Source organism: Labeo rohita, unplaced genomic scaffold (genome assembly GCF_022985175.1).
Source record: "Labeo rohita strain BAU-BD-2019 unplaced genomic scaffold, IGBB_LRoh.1.0 scaffold_186, whole genome shotgun sequence".
Classification (NCBI taxonomy): domain Eukaryota; kingdom Metazoa; phylum Chordata; class Actinopteri; order Cypriniformes; family Cyprinidae; genus Labeo; species Labeo rohita.
The window spans coordinates 107,948-126,843 of record NW_026128066.1 but is presented as its reverse complement, the minus strand read 5'-3'; the positions used below and the strand labels follow the sequence as shown (position 1 = coordinate 126,843).

At 36.6% G+C, this 18,896-nt stretch overlaps 1 protein-coding gene across 1 annotated transcript; it reads right to left on the bottom strand.

Moving 5' to 3' along the window:
- Positions 1–5,646: 5,646 nt before the first annotated feature.
- On the bottom strand, positions 5,647–18,204 carry LOC127159028 (uncharacterized). The gene is made up of 7 exons (XM_051101973.1): positions 18,183–18,204; positions 17,998–18,040; positions 16,845–16,877; positions 13,174–13,860; positions 12,973–13,038; positions 10,734–12,359; positions 5,647–6,518 (listed from the first exon to the last, which is right to left on the bottom strand). Coding segments are annotated over exons 3-7 (3,153 nt in total). The 5' UTR covers positions 16,846–16,877; positions 17,998–18,040; positions 18,183–18,204; the 3' UTR covers positions 5,647–5,745.
- Positions 18,205–18,896: the final 692 nt, after the last annotated feature.

Sequence of the window (18,896 nt, the reverse complement as noted above, 5' to 3'; positions counted from 1 at the left end):
TTTTTAAAGCATTTACAAAAGAGCTAACAAACTGTAGTAGTAGCAGAACTAATGAGATGGACTGTTTGCATTTTTAAATAGTTTATAATTTAGATTTGAGTTCAACATTCGTTACTCTGGGTCAAATGTATCAATTGTTGTTAATCTCTAATCTCTATTATTGTCATTTTCAGGTAAGTGAGATTATCATCAGATTCAGGATGTTTGAGAATCTTGCTGTTTGGGAGAACAGGAAGTGGAAAGTCGGCCACAGGAAACTATCCTCGGAAGCTTGATGGGTTCCACGTGAATCCAGTTCTCAGATAGTTACCACTGTTTGTCAGAAGGAAGTTTGTGAAGTTGATGGCCAATCAGTAGCTGTTATTGATACTCAGGACTCTTTGACACAACACTAAAAAAGAACAAGTGCAGGAAGAAATATGAACTGTATTTCACTGTCAGCACCTGGACCACATGCGTCATCATTGTGCTGAGTGTGGGGAAAATTACTCCAGAGGAGAAAGACACTTTTAGACATGATCAAGATGATCTTTGGTCCAAAAGCAGCAGATTTCTGCATTGTTCTCTTCACTAGAGGAGATGAACTGAAAAAACAAACAATTAACCAATATTTAGAGAGAAGTAAAGATGATGAACTTAAGAAACTGATCAGTGACTGTGGAAACAGATTCCTGGCTTTTAGCAACACAGAAACACAAGATCAGACTCAAGTTACTCAGCTGGTAGATATGATAGAAGAAATGAATCAGGGCGACATTTTACCAATGAAATGTTTGAGGAGGCAGCGATCTCTATTGAACAGATAGAGAACACACAGGAATTGATAAATGAGAATGAAAGACAAAATCAGACTCAAGTTAAAGAATTAAAAGCCAAATATGACATGACATTTGAAAGAATGAAAAAAAGAGACTAGAGGAAAAAAACAAAAGGACAGTTGAGGAAAAAGAGAGGCTGAAGAAGAAGTTCAGAGAACAAGAGGAAACACTCAGAAAGAGTTTAAGGAGAAAGAAAATCAGAGCAGGAGAAACGAGAGACAGAGGATCAGAAACGATCAGAAGAGGAGAAAAAGCAAAGAGCTGAATATGATCAAAGAATAGAGGAGATGAAGAGATTGAAGATCCCAGGAAAAAACAGTATGAAGGAAGCTAAAAAGAAATAGAAGAAGAAGAAGATAGAACAAAGAGATGAAAAATATAAACAAGATCAAGAAAAAATGAAACATGATCATGAGCAGATCATGACAAAGCTAAGAAAAACAGGAAGAGGAAAAAAGCGAGGCTTTAGGGGAACAAATGAGAAAAAAAAAAAAGAGAAAGAGAAAGAGAGAGAAGAAAGAAAGCAAAAAATAAAAAGAGACTGGAAATGACAAGAGACTCAAGGAAATTAAACGACAGCAGAGAGAATGGGAGGAGGAGAAGAAAAGACAGATGAGAGAAGCAGAGAGGAAGAGGAAAGCAAAAGAAAAGAGAAACACGAGAAACAGCTGAGAGAAAAGCAAAGAAGAACTGGAGAAAATAAGGAAGAAATTTGAAACCGGAGAGAAGAAGAACAACAGATGATAGAGAAGGAGAGAGAGAACCAGGAGAGAGAGAACAAAAGAAGAGAATACGAAGAAAGGGTAAATGAAATGAAGAGACATTATGAGCAGCTGGAGCGAGAGAGAAAAGTGGAGTGGAAGAGAAGAAAACGAGAGAGGATGAAGAAAGGCGGTAGAAGAGAGAAAGAGATGGGAGAAAATGATGGAAGATCTGAAACAAGAGCAAGCGAAGGAAGTCCAAGAGAAGAAAGAAAGAGAGAGGGAAAGAATAGACAGAGAAGAAACAGAGTGTGATGAAATGAAACAGAATCTTGAGAACAAATAGAAGATGAAGAAGAAACATGAAGATGAAGCCAGAAGACAAAAAGAAGAAGTGAATAATTTCAGAGAAAGAAAAGAGCAGCACATTCCAGGAGCTCAAGGAGAGACTTGAAGAGATTCAAAAACAAATGAATAAAGTGAAAATGTTAAGAAAAGGAGATAGAAGATAAATGGTCATGTCATGTCATGTGAAAAATGCTTTAAACATTAGCGATCAGCCAAATAAATGACACAGGTCTTTGTAGTTTTCTATATTTCTCTTTCTGTCTGTTCATATAATCAGGGTTATTCCCATTTGCTCCTGATGGCTCACTGTCATACAGTGTTTTAATCACTTACTGTTACATGCCTTCAGTTATTAAGGGATCATGTAGAGCCTTGATGAAGGGTTTGATTTAAGTTCTGCTGGAGCCAATTTGTATAGACCTGAACTAAAATGATCATACAATATTATATTTCTTTTGGTAGATTTAAAATATGATGAATTATAGCAGACAAAAAAGACTGAAAACTGATGTCAACTGTTCATGGACTGGAAAATCATGGTGTAGATGATAACCTGAGATGCTGATCACAATGATACCATAACAATGACAGTTTTTTAAAAAGTGTTAAAGGAAGTTTTATTTACTTGGCATGTTCTCATTTCATTACTTCTGGCATCATCATTGTAATATGAACATTTTTTCTGAAATTACACTGTACTTTGACATATTCTGTTAATCTGGTGGCTAACACTGAAAATAAAGTTCCTTATTCACACAGATCATGTGCTGTTGTTAATCCTGAACAGTAAAAAACAAACAAACAAAAAACACTAAACTGAGTAAAACCCAACAAAACTTCTGTGGATCTGTGGCAGAGTTTTTTCATGTTTTTTTTGACATTTTAATCTATTATAGTTACTAGGGGTGTAATGGTTCTCTGTAAAAAATCAAAGATTAAATTAAATTAACATTAAATTAAGTTAAGTTCAATTACAAGTGCAAGTAAAATCGGCAAACACTGAGGAACCAATTAAATAAGAAACAACCTTTTTTTTTTTTTTAAGAAAAACATCCAATATCACCTTAGATAAATGACAAAAAGTCATGTTGCCAAACAGGTGCTTTTGCATTTTGTTTTGAAACTATATTGTCTTGTCTTTCTCACCCCTCTCTTCTTGTCAGTCAGTTAAACTCACTCTCCTCCTGTGATTAATGTGATAAAAGCCCAAAAAGCACTATTTATTTTTTGTGTTTTTATGCTGTTGTATTTATTTGTGCTGTTGCTTGTTTATTTGATTATTTGTTCTTAATTTTATTTTTTATTTGACAGTACAGGTTTTTCTTTAAACATACCGAACCGTAGTAAACCGTGACTCTAAAACTGTGATACAAACCGAACTGTGAGTAAGAAACATCACATTTAAAGATTCTATGAACTAGAAGATATTTTACTGTTAAGTACATTATCAATCCATTGGAGAAAATTTGTAAAGGTAGCCTTGGACATAAAATTTACTTATGGGATTTAGCAGAGTCAGAGTTGGAGCTTTAGGTGATGTTTCTTTACTCACAGTTCGGTTTGTATCACAGTTTTAGAGTCACGGTTTTACTACGGTTCGGTATGTTTAAAGAAAAACCTGTACTGTCAAATAAAAATAAAGAAATTAAGAACAAATAATCAAATAAACAAGCAACAGCACAAATAAATACAACAGCATAAAAACACAAAAAAAATAAATAGTGCTTTTTGGGCTTTTATCACATTAATCACAGGAGGAGAGTGAGTCGAACTGACTGACAAGAAGAGAGGGGTGAGAAAGACAAGACAATATAGTTTCAAAACAAAATGCAAAAGCACCTGTTTGGCAACATGACTTTTGTCATTTATCTAAGGTGATATTGGATGTTTTTCTTAAAAAAAAAAAAAAAAAAAAGGTTGTTTCTTATTTAATTGGTTCCTCAGTGTTTGCCGATTTTACTTGCACTTGTAATTGAACTTAACTTAATTTAATGTTAATTTAATTTAATCTTTGATTTTTTTACAGAGAACCATTACACCCCTAGTAACTATAATAGATTAAATGTCAAATACATGAAATAACTCTGCCACAGATCCACAGAAGTTTTGTTGGGTTTTACTCAGTTTAGTGTTTTTTGTTTGTTTGTTTTTTACTGTTCAGGATTAACAACAGCACATGATCTGTGTGAATAAGGAACTTTATTTTCAGTGTTAGCCACCAGATTAACAGAATATGTCAAAGTACAGTGTAATTTCAGAAAAATGTTCATATTACAATGATGATGCCAGAAGTAATGAAATGAGAACATGCCAAGTAAATAAAAACTTCCTTTAACACCCTTTAAAAACTGTCATTGTTATGGTATCATTGTGATCAGCATCTCAGGTTATCATCTACACCATGATTTTCCAGTCCATGAACAGTTGACATCAGTTTTCAGTCTTTTTTTTTGTCTGCTATAATTCATCATATTTTAAATCTACCAAAAGAAATATAATATTGTATGATCATTTTAGTTCAGGTCTATACAAATTGGCTCCAGCAGAACTTAAATCAAACCCTTCATCAAGGTCTACATGATCCCTTAATAACTGAAGGCATGTACAGTAAGTGATTAAACACTGTATGACAGTGAGCCATCAGGAGCAAATGGGAATAACCCTGATTATATGAACAGACAGAAAGAGAAATATAGAAAAACTACAAAAGACCTGTGTCATTTATTTGGCTGATCGCTAATGTTTAAAGCATTTTTCACATGACATGACATGACCATTTATCTTCTATCTCCTTTCTTAACATTTTCACTTTATTCATTTGTTTTTGAATCTCTTCAAGTCTCTCCTTGAGCTCCTGAATGTGCTGCTCTTTTCTTTCTCTGAAATTATTCACTTCTTCTTTTTGTCTTCTGGCTTCATCTTCATGTTTCTTCTTCATCTTCTCTATTTGTTCCTCAAGATTCTGTTTCATTTCATCACACTCTGTTTCTTCTCTGTCTATTCTTTCCCTCTCCTCTCTTTCTCTTCTCTTGATCTCCTTCGCTTGCTCTTGTTTCAGATCTTCCATCATTTTCTCCCATCTCTTTCTCTTCTCTACTCGTCTTTCTTCATCCTCTCGTTTTCTTCTCTTCCACTCCACTTTTCTCTCTCGCTCCAGCTGCTCATAATGTCTCTTCATTTCATTTACCCTTTCTTCGTATTCTCTCTTCTTTTGTTCTCTCTCTCTCTCCTGGTTCTCTCTCTCCTTCTCTATCATCTGTTGTTCTTCTTCTCTCCTGGTTTCAAATTTCTTCCTTATTTTCTCCAGTTCTTCTTGTTTTTCTCTCAGCTGTTTCTCGTGTTTCTCTTTTCTTTTGCTTTCCTCTTCCTCTCGTTCTCTCATCTGTCTTTTCTTCTCCTCCTCCCATTCTCTCTGCTGCTGTCGTTTAATTTCCTTTTGAGTCTCTTTGTCATTTCCAGTCTCTTTTATTTTTTGCTTTCTTTCTTCTCTCTCTTTCTCTTTTTGTTTTTTTCTCATTTGTTCCCCTAAAGCTCGCTTTTTTACTTCCTCTTCCTGTTTTTCTCTTAGCTTTGTCATGATCTGCTCATGATCATGTTTCATTTTTTCTTGATCTTGTTTATATTTTTCATCTCTTGTTCTATCTTCTTCTTCTTCTATTTCTTTTAGCTCTCCTTCATACTGTTTTTTCTGATCTTCAATCTCTCTCTTCATCTCCTCTATTCTTTGATCATATTCAGCTCTTTGCTTTTTCTCCTCTTCTGATCGTTTCTGATCCTCTGTCTCTCGTTTCTCCTGCTCTGATTTTTCTTTCTCCTTAAACTCTCTTCTGAGTGTTTCCTCTTGTTCTCTGAACTTCTTCTTCAGCCTCTCTTTTTCCTCAACTGTCCTTTGGTTTTTTTTCCTCTAGTCTCTTTTTCATTCTTTCAAATGTCATGTCATATTTGGCTTTTAATTCTTTAACTTGAGTCTGATTTTGTCTTTCATTCTCATTTATCAATTCCTGTGTGTTCTCTATCTGTTCAATAGAGATCGCTGCCTCCTCAAACATTTCATTGGTAAAATGTCGGCCCTGATTCATTTCTTCTATCATATCTACCAGCTGAGTAACTTGAGTCTGATCTTGTGTTTCTGTGTTGCTAAAAGCCAGGAATCTGTTTCCACAGTCACTGATCAGTTTCTTAAGTTCATCATCTTTACTTCTCTCTAAATATTGGTTAATTGTTTGTTTTTTCAGTTCATCTCCTCTAGTGAAGAGAACAATGCAGAAATCTGCTGCTTTTGGACCAAAGATCATCTTGATCATGTCTAAAGTGTCTTTCTCCTCTGGAGTAATTTTTCCCACACTCAGCACAATGATGATCGCATGTGGTCCAGGTGCTGACAGTGAAATACAGTTCATTATTTCTTCCTGCACTTGTTCTTTTTTTAGTGTTGTGTCAAAGAGTCCTGGAGTATCAATAACAGCTACTGATTGGCCATCAACTTCACAAACTTCCTTCTGACAAACAGTGGTAACTATCTGAGAACTGGATTCATCGTGGAACCCATCGTTTCCGAGGATAGTGTTTCCTGTGGCCGACTTTCCACTTCCTGTTCTCCCAAACAGCAAGATTCTCAAACATCCTGAATCTGATGATGAATCTTCATCATCTGAAAATGACAATAATAGAGATTAGAGATTAACAACAATTGGATACATTTGACCCAGAGTAACGAATGTTGAACTCAAATCTAAATTATAAACTATTTAAAAAATGCAAACAGTCCATCTCATTAGTTCTGCTACTACTACAGTTTGTTACTCTATTTGTGAGAAACAGTGTCTTTGTACCATTACAATACAGCAGTTACTGTAAATCCAAACACATAATAATAAATAAATAAATAAATAAATGAATATAAATAAGTGTGAAACCTGACCAAATGACAGAAAGGCTTTTTTGCCTCTCGGAGAAAGACAGCCACACACAAGAACCTTGCAGATAAAAATGTATGGGTTTCATTAAAGTCAGTCAGATCATTGTGATTTTTAATTTGCTATGTAATTGCTTGCCGTTACCCCATTACCCTATAGACTGTAAATGTACAGCTTGTATTTATTGCCAGCACAAAACCCACAATGTTTTTTTCTCTAAACAATGTGGCATCTCTCAGAAGACATCATATGCATTTATTAACCATGCAAAAATTGTTTGTGTATGGTGCCTGAATGCCCATGCACCAGGGGTGGACCTAGAAAATAATTTGTAGGGTGGCAAAGGGGTGGCTTGGAGTCTATGAGGGGTGGCAACACCAAAGCAAGCCCCTATGCGTAGTTTTTGGGGATTTATAGTCTGACATACACAACTGTGTTCACAAATATCACATTACCATTAAGTAGCCTAATCATCTATACTGTTTAAAAAAAATGAAAAATAAATAACATTTCAATATCCATCATGCCACCAAGTCAATAAACAATATAAGAAAACTTCAACAGGTTATAAATGTTTCTGAGCTTGTAGCACTAAAGAAGACATGCGATTCTATTCAGTTACTACTTAGATGGTATAAATCATGTTCAGTGCAAGTTTAAGATGTTAATGTCAATGATTTAATGGGGAACTATTGGGGAAAAATTATTTTCATTTTACTACTGTAAAGTAATCTTGCAGCAGATAAAAAAACGCACTAGAAAAGTTCAAATACCAAAGAACTGTATATGAACTTGGTATGCACCACAATACAATACAGTAACATATTAAATTAAAAAAGTAAATTCAGCATCCTCTGCACATTTGGCTAAATTTCATTACAGTATACAGTACTATAACAGTTTCTTGGTCTCCTGACATTATATAAGACTATATTTCTGGGTATAGTCATTTCTCAGTTCTGCAAAAATGCAATAGGCTACACATTGCTACTTAATGTTTAACTTACTCATTGTTAAACCTTTTGAGAAATGTGTCTGTGTTTTGAGAACTGAATGAATTGTTTGGGAATTTGAGCCAGCTAAAAATCAAGAAAACTGCTGTCACGAATCTGGTTGGTGATCTGCGGTCCGTTCACCACCAGATGTCGCTCTCACCCTGTCACTACACTCAGACTGTTGCACCACACCCCGGACTACATTCCCCGTCATTCAGTGCGCTGAAGTTCCCTGTGTTTAGCTTTCTCGTCTGGCCTTCTTGTCTTGACTATCTCGCCGCCTGCCTACTGGACTCTTGCTCGTTTCTCGGATTAATCCCTACGTCTTGCCTTTGACATACCTGTTTGCTACTGTTTGACCCTGCCTGTTCGACCATGTTTTTGTCTCGTCCTATTAATAAAAGCTTGCAGATGGATCCGCTCGCCTCTCGTCTCACTCACACCGTTACAACTGCAATACGACCAGATGCTACCTAACTCTGCTATTAGTTTCCGTGATCATCATCTTCTTATTGATTTCATGCTATTGTTTTGTCGGATGCGGCCAAAAGGCCTATATCCACGATTAAAGTGGAGTGAGCGGTCAGAGAATCGGATCAAAAAATTACACGATGAATCTCAGACATATCCAGACATGATTAGATTTCTCAGAGGACTTCTGAGTTAGCCGAGAAGCAGTAATTATCTGATTCACTAACAAATGTATGACAATTCATTAGTGAAGTGGGCCACGCTTTGTGGTTTTGACTCAAAAAGAACCGGTTCATAAGAGTCATTTGTTAATGAAGCCGACTACACTTGGTGCGCTGCGTGCGCGTACAACCATTGTGCACAATTTATTGAAAGACCTGTTTTTTTGCCATTATTTCGCTTTACGCTGTCATCGCTGCGGCTAAAAAATAGCACATGAAACACTGCTTACATTTATATTTTATTCTGTCATAATTCTGGGGTCGCAGGTGGGGTGGCACAGCTTTTACCTAGGGTGGCAGTTGCTACCCCATGCCACCCCGGTAGATCCGCCCCTGCCATGTACAAAATCTCACTGCACTGATCTAAACATTATAAGCTCTCCTCTCTGTTTCTCACAGAAGAACAAGTTATAAATCCTGAGGAATGAGGAACCTGGCAGAACCAGAGGGGTGGAGGGTTGAGGTGCAGCTGGAAGTCAGAAGAAGAGGCAGAGCCAGAGCGATGATGGATCAAGGTGGAGCCAGAGACCAGCAGAACCTGAGTGATGGCCATGGTGTCCATGGTGGAGCCGAGAAAGCGTTGAGCCAAGGTGGAGCTGATGGGTCATACACTGCAAAAAATGCTTTTCTTACTTAGATTTTTTGTCTTGTTTCCAGCCAAAATATACAAAAATTCTAAAAATCAAGGATTTTCTAGACAAACAAAAATGATTTCTTGTTTTCAGAAAAAAAAAAAAAAAAGTCAAAATTAAGTGAGTTTTTGCTTGAAACAAGCAAAATAATCTACCAATGGGGTAAGCAAAATAATCTTACTTTGCTTGAAATAAGATTATTTTGCTTGTTTCAAGCAAAAACTCACTCAATTTTGAATTTTTTTTTTTTTTTTTTCTGAAAACAAGACAGTCATTTTTGTTTGTCTAGAAAATCCTTCTTGATTTAAGAATTTTTAGATATTTTGGCTGGGAACAAGACTAATCTAACTAAGAAAAGCATTTTTTGCAGTGTAGGGCTGAGATGGAATCTGGGGAGCAGATGAGGCTGAAGGGTGACAGTGGATATAAGGATGCCTTTGGCAGAAGAAGGATGTTTAAAGCCTGGCAGGATCAACAGCAACGAAGGAGATTTGGAGCTGGGTGGGATGAGCACCAACAAAGACAGCTGTAGCTGAGCATGACCAGCTGTGACAAAGGTGACTTGTAGCTGGGTATGAAAAGCACAGGCAAAGAATACTTGGGTATTCGGGTATACTAGCTGGGTGGGACCAGCGGTGGCAGTGGAGACGTGGAGCTGAGCAGGACAAACTGCGATGAAGGAGTCTTGTAGCTGGGTGGAACCAGTAGAGCTGGATGCTTGGATCAATCAAATGGAAAGGAAAGGAAAGGAAAGGAAAGGAAAGGAAAGGAAAGGAAAGGAAGGAAAGGATGTGATGTGTGGCCAAGTATGGTGACCCATACTCAGAATTTGTGCTCTGCATTTAATTTATTGCTATTGCTGCCATATTGCTATCAGGGTTTGGTGCCTTGCTCAAGGGACTCACCTCAGTCATGGTATTGAGAGTGCAGAGAGTGCTGGTTTTTCACTCCCCACCCTGCCAGACCTGGGACTCGAACCCGCAACCCGGTGAGAAATATAATTTCACGAGTTCACCCTTACATCTAATCTGGTTGAGTAAACAATAAGCATATTTTGGCGTGCTGCCCTGGGGGAGGGCTCCGAGCCCGGAATATGACCTGAACCCAGAGAACTCCCCCCATCCCAAGTATAGGATGAGGATAGATTAAGAGTGAGGAGTTGGGGTGGAGGGGGGATGCCGACAAACAGTCGAATGACGGAGGTAAATCGGCTGTGTGCATATATATGACTTGTGCTAGTTTGGATGATTACCTAGATGAGTTGCACCTGTGCCAAATTAGTTAATTATCTGATCATGCTCCTCCTGAACTTTGTTATCAAACATCATGTAGTGATCCAATATACAGGCTATTTTATTAATTAAAGTTGCAAGGCAGAGTTGACAACAAGCTTCTGTGCTCCTTAATGTTTCTGTGAGTGTGCAGTGAGACCTCCGATCTCGCTCTGTGTTTGTGTGTGTGTGTCAGTAAAAGCAGTGCATTAATATAAAATTGTGCAGTAGACGGTTTTATTGCATACCTACCATTCATTCAGAATTAAGTATTTAGACAGACCATTGTATAAACCCAAATATTTGATTCTTTGCTAACTAATTTGACTGGTTGTTTTGAGTTGCTGTTTGTGTACTGACCCTCAGAAGTTTCTGTGTTAAGTTCATTAAATATATGTCTTTCTTCCTCTTCTTCTCTTTGACTTTCCTGTTGTTTCTGATTATCCCATTCTTCTTGTTCTCTTTTCAGCTCTTCTCTTATCTTTCTCTCTTGTTCTTCTATGTCTATAATGTCTCTTTTATATTGTTCTTCTCTTTCTATATATTCATCTTCTCTTTTCTTTTTCTGTTTCTCATGATTCTGTCTTTCTTCCTCCATCATCATCATCATTCTATCTCTCTCTTCTTGGTGTTTGAACTGAAGATCTTCTCTCTCTCTCTGTCTTCTTTCTCGCTCTTGTTTAAGTTTCTGATAATATTCATCCCATGTTTCCTGTTCTATCTTTCTTCTTCTGTCCTCCTCTTCATCTCTTCTTTGTCTTGCTTCTTGTTTCTGTCTCTCCCATTCCTCTCGATCTCTTTTCATCTCAGTTTTATATTGTTCTTCTCTCTCCCTAAATTCCTCTTCTCTTCTCTTTCTATCTTTATCATGAGTCTGTCTTTCTTCATCCATCATTGTCTTAATTCGCTTTTTCTCTTCTTCATGTTTGGATTGGAGATCTTCTTTCTCTCTTTCCATTCTCTTTCTCTCTTTTGTAAGTATCTGATTATATTCATCCCACTTTTCCTGTACTTTCTTTCTCCATTTCTCCTCCTCTTCTTCTCTTCTTTGTCGTTCCTGTTGTTTCTGTTTCTCCCATTCCTCTCGTTCTCGCTTCATCTCCTCTTTTTCTCTCTTCAGCTCTTCTCGTATCTTCCTCTCTTGATCCTCTCTTTCTTTAATGTCTCTTTTATATTGTTCTTCTCTCTCAGTAAATTCATGTTCTTTTCTCTTTCTCTCTTTCTCATGATTCTGTCTTTCTTCCTCAATCTTCATCTTCATCTTCTTTTTCTCTTTTTCATGTTTGTTCATCAGTTCTTCTCTTTCTCTGAACACTTGCTCCACTTTCTCCATCAGTATCTTTTTTTGTTTTTCTTGTTTTTGTCTTTCCATCTCTCTGAACATCTTACATGAGTAGTAACTCCCTCCGTTTGCTTTCACCATGTTGTCTATCTTCTGCAGTAGATCAGTCACCTGTGTTTGGTCTCCAGTGTCTTTATTATTGAACACATGGAATCTGTTTCCACACAATTCAATCAGCTGATTCAAAGCAGATCCAGGGTTTCCCAAATACTGTTCTATGGTTTTGCCATTTAGATCATCTCCTCTGGTGAAGAGCACCATGGTGTACTTTAAAGAGTTTTCACCAAACGTCTCTTGGATGATCTTCACTGATGTTTTCTCTTCTTGAGTGAATCGTTGTCCCAAATTGATCACAATGAAGAACACATGTGGTCCAGGCAGAATCATGGAGATGCAGCTGCCGATTTCTCTCTGGATCGCCTCATTAGTCAGATCAGTATCGAACAGTCCTGGAGTGTCGATCACAGTAATGTGTCTGCTGTTGATTTCAACTGTATTTTTCTGACACACTTTAGTAACAGATTTTTCAGAAATGTCTGATATAAAAGCTTCTCTTCCTAAGATGGTGTTTCCAGTGGAACTTTTCCCAACTCCAGTTTTACCCAGCAGCACAATCCTCAGATCATCTTCTCTATCTCTTGAATCTAAAGGTAGATCAAATAAAAATTAAAAACAATATATTGAATTTCAAATTAACATTGTAAATTAACATGTCATCAGAGACTATGTATAAATGTTAATATTGTCTTCATGATGATGATGTAAAGTTCACTTAACGAAAACGTATGAGTATACTTGCAGTATAAAACTACTAAACTAATAGTTTTCTGATACTACACTTAAAAGTGTACTAAAAATGCTACAAGTATTTAATTAGTAAACTATCAGTATACCTATAAGTTCACTTTTAGTACAGTTGCAGTACAAACTAAAAACATAGATGCAAACTAGTTGTGTACTCACAGTTTACTACTTTTATATGTAAAGTATACTGAAAAGTATACTTTTATATACTAGAAAGAGGGCCAATTTAGTCCCAAGGAGTATTGAAATAGTACTCTTAGAAGTATACTACTAATACACTGATATTTGTATACTTACTACATAAAGTATACAAAACATATACAGCTTTACATAAGTATACTTAATAAAATAAAGTGTACTTCTTTCTGGTAAGGGATTTTTTTTTTTTTTTTAAATCCCGGCATGTGATGTTATTTATATCTGAAAAATCCATGCAGATTTTCTGATCATTACCTTGTGACCGAAACCACGTATGTAATGAGTTCCACAGTTTTTCCATTGGTGCCTTCAACAGTGTCTCTGTGGAGAAACAAACACCATCTTTATAAACCATATGCTTCAATTTCTGCTTTCACTGTAACTGTTAATCGACAAAAGAGTAATTTATGATCACATTCTTAGAGGTATTATCCAGAAAAAAGGTCTTTGACAAACCTCCTCCATCATGTTCTGTTTTTGTGCTCTCTTTGAGATAAGAATCCTCCTCTTCGTTGTCTCCTCTGACTGAACCACCAGATCTGCTCGGATCTTCATCCACTGATGATCCATTACCTCCATCCTCATACATGTTACCAATAACAAATTCTCCATGTTCTTTCTTGAGTATCTCCTCTGTCTTTCTGAACAACTCTGATCGCCATCCTGGGTTTCCTGTATCAAACTGAAGATGTCGTCCTCCACACTCCTTTATTAAATCATGAACAGCATTATTCCTAGAAGTAAATATGTATCCACGTGGCTCTTCATCACTAGTCACCACTATAGTGTGTTTAATGGCCTGGTAACTGAAGCAGTTCAGCACATATTTCACTGTCTGTTTGTCATTCTCACTAAAGTCTTTATACTGCAGTATGAGTACAATCACATGAGGTCCTGGAGCAGACAGAGACACACACTCTTTCACTCCCTGTATTAACTGTTGCTGTGAGAGATGTGGCTGGAGCAGGTGAGTGTTGGTGACTGTAATGTGTCTCTCCTCCACCTCTCCACTGATTCTCACACTGTGCTGCTGCAAATAAGATGGAGCTTCACTGTAAAATGCTGTTGTATCCAAAATATTGTTTCCCAATTGGCTGTTTTCTGATTGATTCTTTCCTAACAGAACAATCCTCAAATTACTCACTGAAAAAGAGCACAAACACACATGTTGGGTCTTCATGTTAAGGGGACATTCCAAAGACATATTGGTTTTTCTATCATGCAAACTGTAATTTCTATCCCTTTGCCCCAACCCTACCTCTAAACACAACCCTCACTAAAAGTACTGGCATTTTTTCCAATAAAATGATTTATAAGCAGTTTTCCTCATGAAGACCAAAAAAAGGTCCAAATCAGGTCAATGTTATTCTGTCCTTGTGGGGACATTGGGTCCTCACAACATAAGGTTTACCCTGAGCTCTCTCTTACATACGCACAATGTTTACTGATTTACTCTTGGGATAATCATTACTTGGACACCACCCTTTTTCGTTCACAAAAAAAAAAAAAAAAAGAATGGCAGCTACATAGAGCTCTGTGACCACCAGAGAGCCGCTAACACTGATTCAGTACAGTAACCAGTACAGTAAGTGAAAACTGAAAAAGAAATGTGACCCATACTCTGTGCTCTGCATTTATGCCATCCGAATGCATACACATACCCACCCACATTTCCTGTCAGCACTGACACTTGAACCCACAACCTTCAGATTACAAGTCTATCTCTCTAACCATTAGGCTACAACTGTCAGTAAACTTGATGGAGTTTTTATTGGAGGATTTATTCATCTGTATTAGGAATTGCATGGATGTAGTATGCTAATTAGCCTTAAAATACTGCATTGGAATATATATTATATGGATCAAGAAGGCTGGATGCTATGCTTAGTGTATGTGTTAGGGGTGGTGATTAGGATTTTAGGTGTTTCGCCATCCAATATTTTTTCTCAATCATTTCAATAATTCCTCCAACTTTATCTTTTTATCATATAGGTTCAGAAGACTTGGAATGTGACCAAGATCTGTCAAGATCAGTATCCACCTTCTTTCTATGAAATGATGTTTTATTAACAAGGTTCGGGAGGAGTGCATCAGATACCTGGCCTAGTTATCGCAAAGGGGAGCTCACTCAAGCTAATCAATGCTACAAATTTAAATACAGCTGACTTGCCTCTATCCATTTGACTGTTTCTCAGCATTCCTCCACCACCCCATCACCTCACTCAGAGTTCTCACTACACCTAGGTGGGTTCTCTGGGTTCGGGCCATTCCCGAGCTCGGAGCCCATCCCCGGACAGCACGCCAAATATGCATTATTATACTCCGGCTAATTATATGTAAGCGCGAACTCTTGAAACACAGCATCTCTGATATTCTGGGAGAAAAATAAAACTTGTTTTGAATTCCACAGAGAACTACCCTTTAAAGAACTCCACAGCATGATTGTCTCAGAACATCCTGGGAACGTTACTAGGTGACATCCTTGACACCAGCGTGGACGTTTTGAGAACGTTTTGGGAACGTTTTGGGAACGTCAGATTTCCAATTAAAATATGGTCCCCTAAACATCCCAAGAACATTCTGAATGCTCTGTTAAGGTTCTCCAGATAATGTCCCCCAAACCTTTAAAGAACTCCACATTGTGACCGATTTTGAAGGTAAAAAGGCATTTTGATGATGATTGTTATTGCACAAAAACAACCAACATGTTGAACCAGCATGCTGATTCCCAGCTAGATCACTGTAGAGTTTGAGGTCTATGTTCCAAGTGCAAAATCACCAGAGAGAGAGAGAGAGAGAGAGAGAAAGAACAGGTTTTTGGTAATGTGAAATTGTAATTTGGCTTTTTGAGCCATACGTTAAAAAGGTTTTATTGCTTTGCTGAAGCTGGTAAACAACTTAGTAAATACAATTGGATTTGTTTGGTTCAGCTTCGATGAAATCTAGCACTGCATGTTGTCATGAAAAATTTTGTCTCTTAGTCCTTCTTTTTTTCTTAACGAGGAACAAATCTTGGTTTCTGGTTTCTGAAGTATGCCTGAGGACACACATGACTTGTACATTATGTACTTGGAGGAGGAGAATGCACATTCAGTCATTGAAGGGAAGGAATGTGCTAACTGCTGTACGTTTGTCCCTTTCCTCATCTGCACTCCATGGCTCAGGACCTGTGAGTGCTGATGCAAGGTGGAAAATGAGATTGTGGGGGTTGCAAGTTGAGATGGGTGAAGAGTTTTAAAAGGTATGGATCTGTCTCGAGCGAGTTGCTGGATCAGGGTGCGCTATCACTTGCGTCATCTAATCCAACAGATTGTGCTGAAAGAAAAGCAGGATGTGGCTGAGGAGGGCTTAGAGGCTGGTGAGCTTTCCCAGCCAGCCTGCCTCATATATGAAGAACTTCCGAAGATTATGGCCCATGCCATAGAGAGACTAGAAATGAGCGCAAGTTCACTCATGGCAGGTTGGACAAATGATTTATGCCCGGAAATAACTGTCCCAATTGAAAGGGAACATTTAGTTTTCAGGGGACTGATCTTTTTAAATGTAATGTATAGGCCAAGTATGGTAACCTAAACTTGCAATTTGTGTTCTGCACCTGTCCCATTACTCCTGTTTTTGTTTTTTTGTTTTTTTTATAAACATCACATCAGAGCAGTGAGCAGGTGGACATTTGACAGGTTGGAGGGTATTAATGTCAAGACCTCAGTGTGACACCAAAAAAAAAAAAAAAAAAAAAAAGTAGTAATGAAGTGTTATAAACTTTTTGGTTATTGGGTGAACTAATGGAGGTATATGTCAAGCGTCACCTGACCAAGACAGAAAACAGGTCTCATCGCATTCACTTGTCAAAGAAAGTGTTAACAACTGAGTAAAACAGCTCCATATTTAACAGAGCTCATACAAAACACTTCAACTGGAAGTGACAAGACCTGTTTTACAGTATACAGAAGTCTTTTGTGAATAACTCCCAAACTTTAACTGTAACAACACTGCATATTTTGCAATAACAATATTATTTAAAGATCTTTTATGTCATTTCAGAGATTTACCCATTGCATGAAAGGGAACACAAAAATGTTTCAGGTTGACACATTTGAATATCACTGCTAGGGATTTAACGTACTTACTTTTGGGACAATCCAATTTCTATAGATCTGCTACTGCTATAGAAAAGAAAATCACGCACACACATACATACAGCGTGAGACAGAGAGAGAACAAGTGGTTTAGCAATTATAAATTAATAACAACAACACTGGAAAAGCTGTGACAATGTTTGCAATTACTAATTGGATATAATTGAGTACAGTACAGTGTGCTGATGATACACAGATCAAAACCAATTTAACTGCTGATTTTCCTCATCTTTAGAAAAAACATGTCATTGGAAAGGTCTCAGGATTTCATTTTATTTTGTGATAAAAGTAAAATTGACAGAGAAATTTAGACTTTTGTGATTGTCTAAATTTTTTGTGATGCATTTTAAAAAATTCCATAGAGTTTGTATGGCACCCGGTGGCTGTTTGTGGTATAACGCCCTAAACAAACTTTCACAGGAACCTTATTTTTTTCATTGTCAACTTCTAATTTGGAACATAACTTATTTAGACATAAGGCTTCAATTCAAAAACCTGTTATCTAAAATATGTATTTTATATAAAATTCAATAAAAATGGTACAGTGCATTTTCTTTTTAATAAATTTAAACTTCTATAACTTATTAATTTTTTTTTTTTTTTTTTTTTTTTTTTTACTTCTTTGTCTTCTTTAAAAACAGACCAACCTTAGATCTGTATTCCAAAGTGTTCATGAATTACAACAATTTAAGTTTGGATAGTGCACTTTCATGCCTATTTAAAAAAAAATGGGGGGTGACAGTTAAAGGGTGAATTAAACACACCTGATCCAGCTAACCAAGTTCTTCAGGCTTATTTGAAAACTATAGGTCGATGTGTTGAACAGGTTGGAACTTGCACCCCTAATCTACATCCTACATAAAAAAGACTGAAATGTGAAAAATGAATAAACTGTCTGCTAACACAAGATAAAGGAATTTAGATAAAAATTAAAAGCCTCACATATTATCTCTTATACAAAAGGCCATCAGCAACACACAAAACAATGCCAGGAAATGTCCACACAACTAGCACAATACCTGAGAGCAGAAAATCTCCCATAATATTTTGTCAAAGTGAATGATTATTTTGAGAAAAGTGAAAGAATAAAGCAGTACACATAGATAAATTTAATGTGTACTGAAAAATTATATGTGAAAAGTACCCTTTATGTAGGTCATTAGTTTCTTCCTGGTGTTCAATGTAACCTTTAAACATAAATGTAAGAACTTAATGAAATATAATTTAATAAACTAAACAAAGAAAGACTGCTGGCTAATATTTCAAAAATACTCCAGAAATCATTGAGGAAACTTTGCTGCAAATATTTGTATCTAATTTGATTCTTACCTGAACTTGACGGCATTTCAACACATACACCTTCAAAATTAAAACTGAAAGAAAAATGCTAAAAGACAAGAACTATCCTGCACACCACCTGCAGACAGAACCAGATTAACAACACTTTGTGTCCTGGGGCCATACAGCAAACTCAAGTGTAAGGCTGTAACAAGTGATTATTTTGATAATCAATTTATCCAAACATAGTTAGAATGATTAATTGGCTATCAAAGATTAATTGGAATCACATATTATTCACTGGTTAATTAGTAGGCTTTAATAGATTATTTTAACTAATAAAAAAAGTTTATTCTAACTAATAAAACAAGAAAATCTTCAGCTTTTAAAAATGAATTTTAAACGAGCCAAGTGAACAGATCAATCTTTTCCAGGTTTTCAACAAAAGGCCAACTGCTACAGCGACTGGTATTGTGTTTTTTTTTTTAGGGATGCGAATTGACACAAACGTTGAACACAATTCGATTTCTATTCATAAGTTGTGATTTGATTGCGATATATCATGTACAGTACATTTATTTTTCTCAAGAAAAAATCTCTCAATGAATACTGTAAACTATAGGGAACCGCTGGTACATGATTATAAAATTAAAGGTTAAAATTAACAAAGGATTTGTATACAATTACATGTAACAGAGTCCCGAGATAAGGGACAAAACACGTCCTACACACAAAAAGCCCTCTTTATGTTGAGGTCACAAAATA

Excerpts from the sequence above, each read along its gene's own strand:
- LOC127159028 (XM_051101973.1), bottom strand. Across the intron at positions 13,039-13,173 it reads AACAGAACATGATGGAGGAG|AGACACTGTTGAAGGCACCA; the intron begins GTTTGTCAAAGA and ends GTTTCTCCACAG. Across the intron at positions 6,519-10,733 it reads TAACACAGAAACTTCTGAGG|ATGATGAAGATTCATCATCA; the intron begins GTCAGTACACAA and ends TGTCATTTTCAG.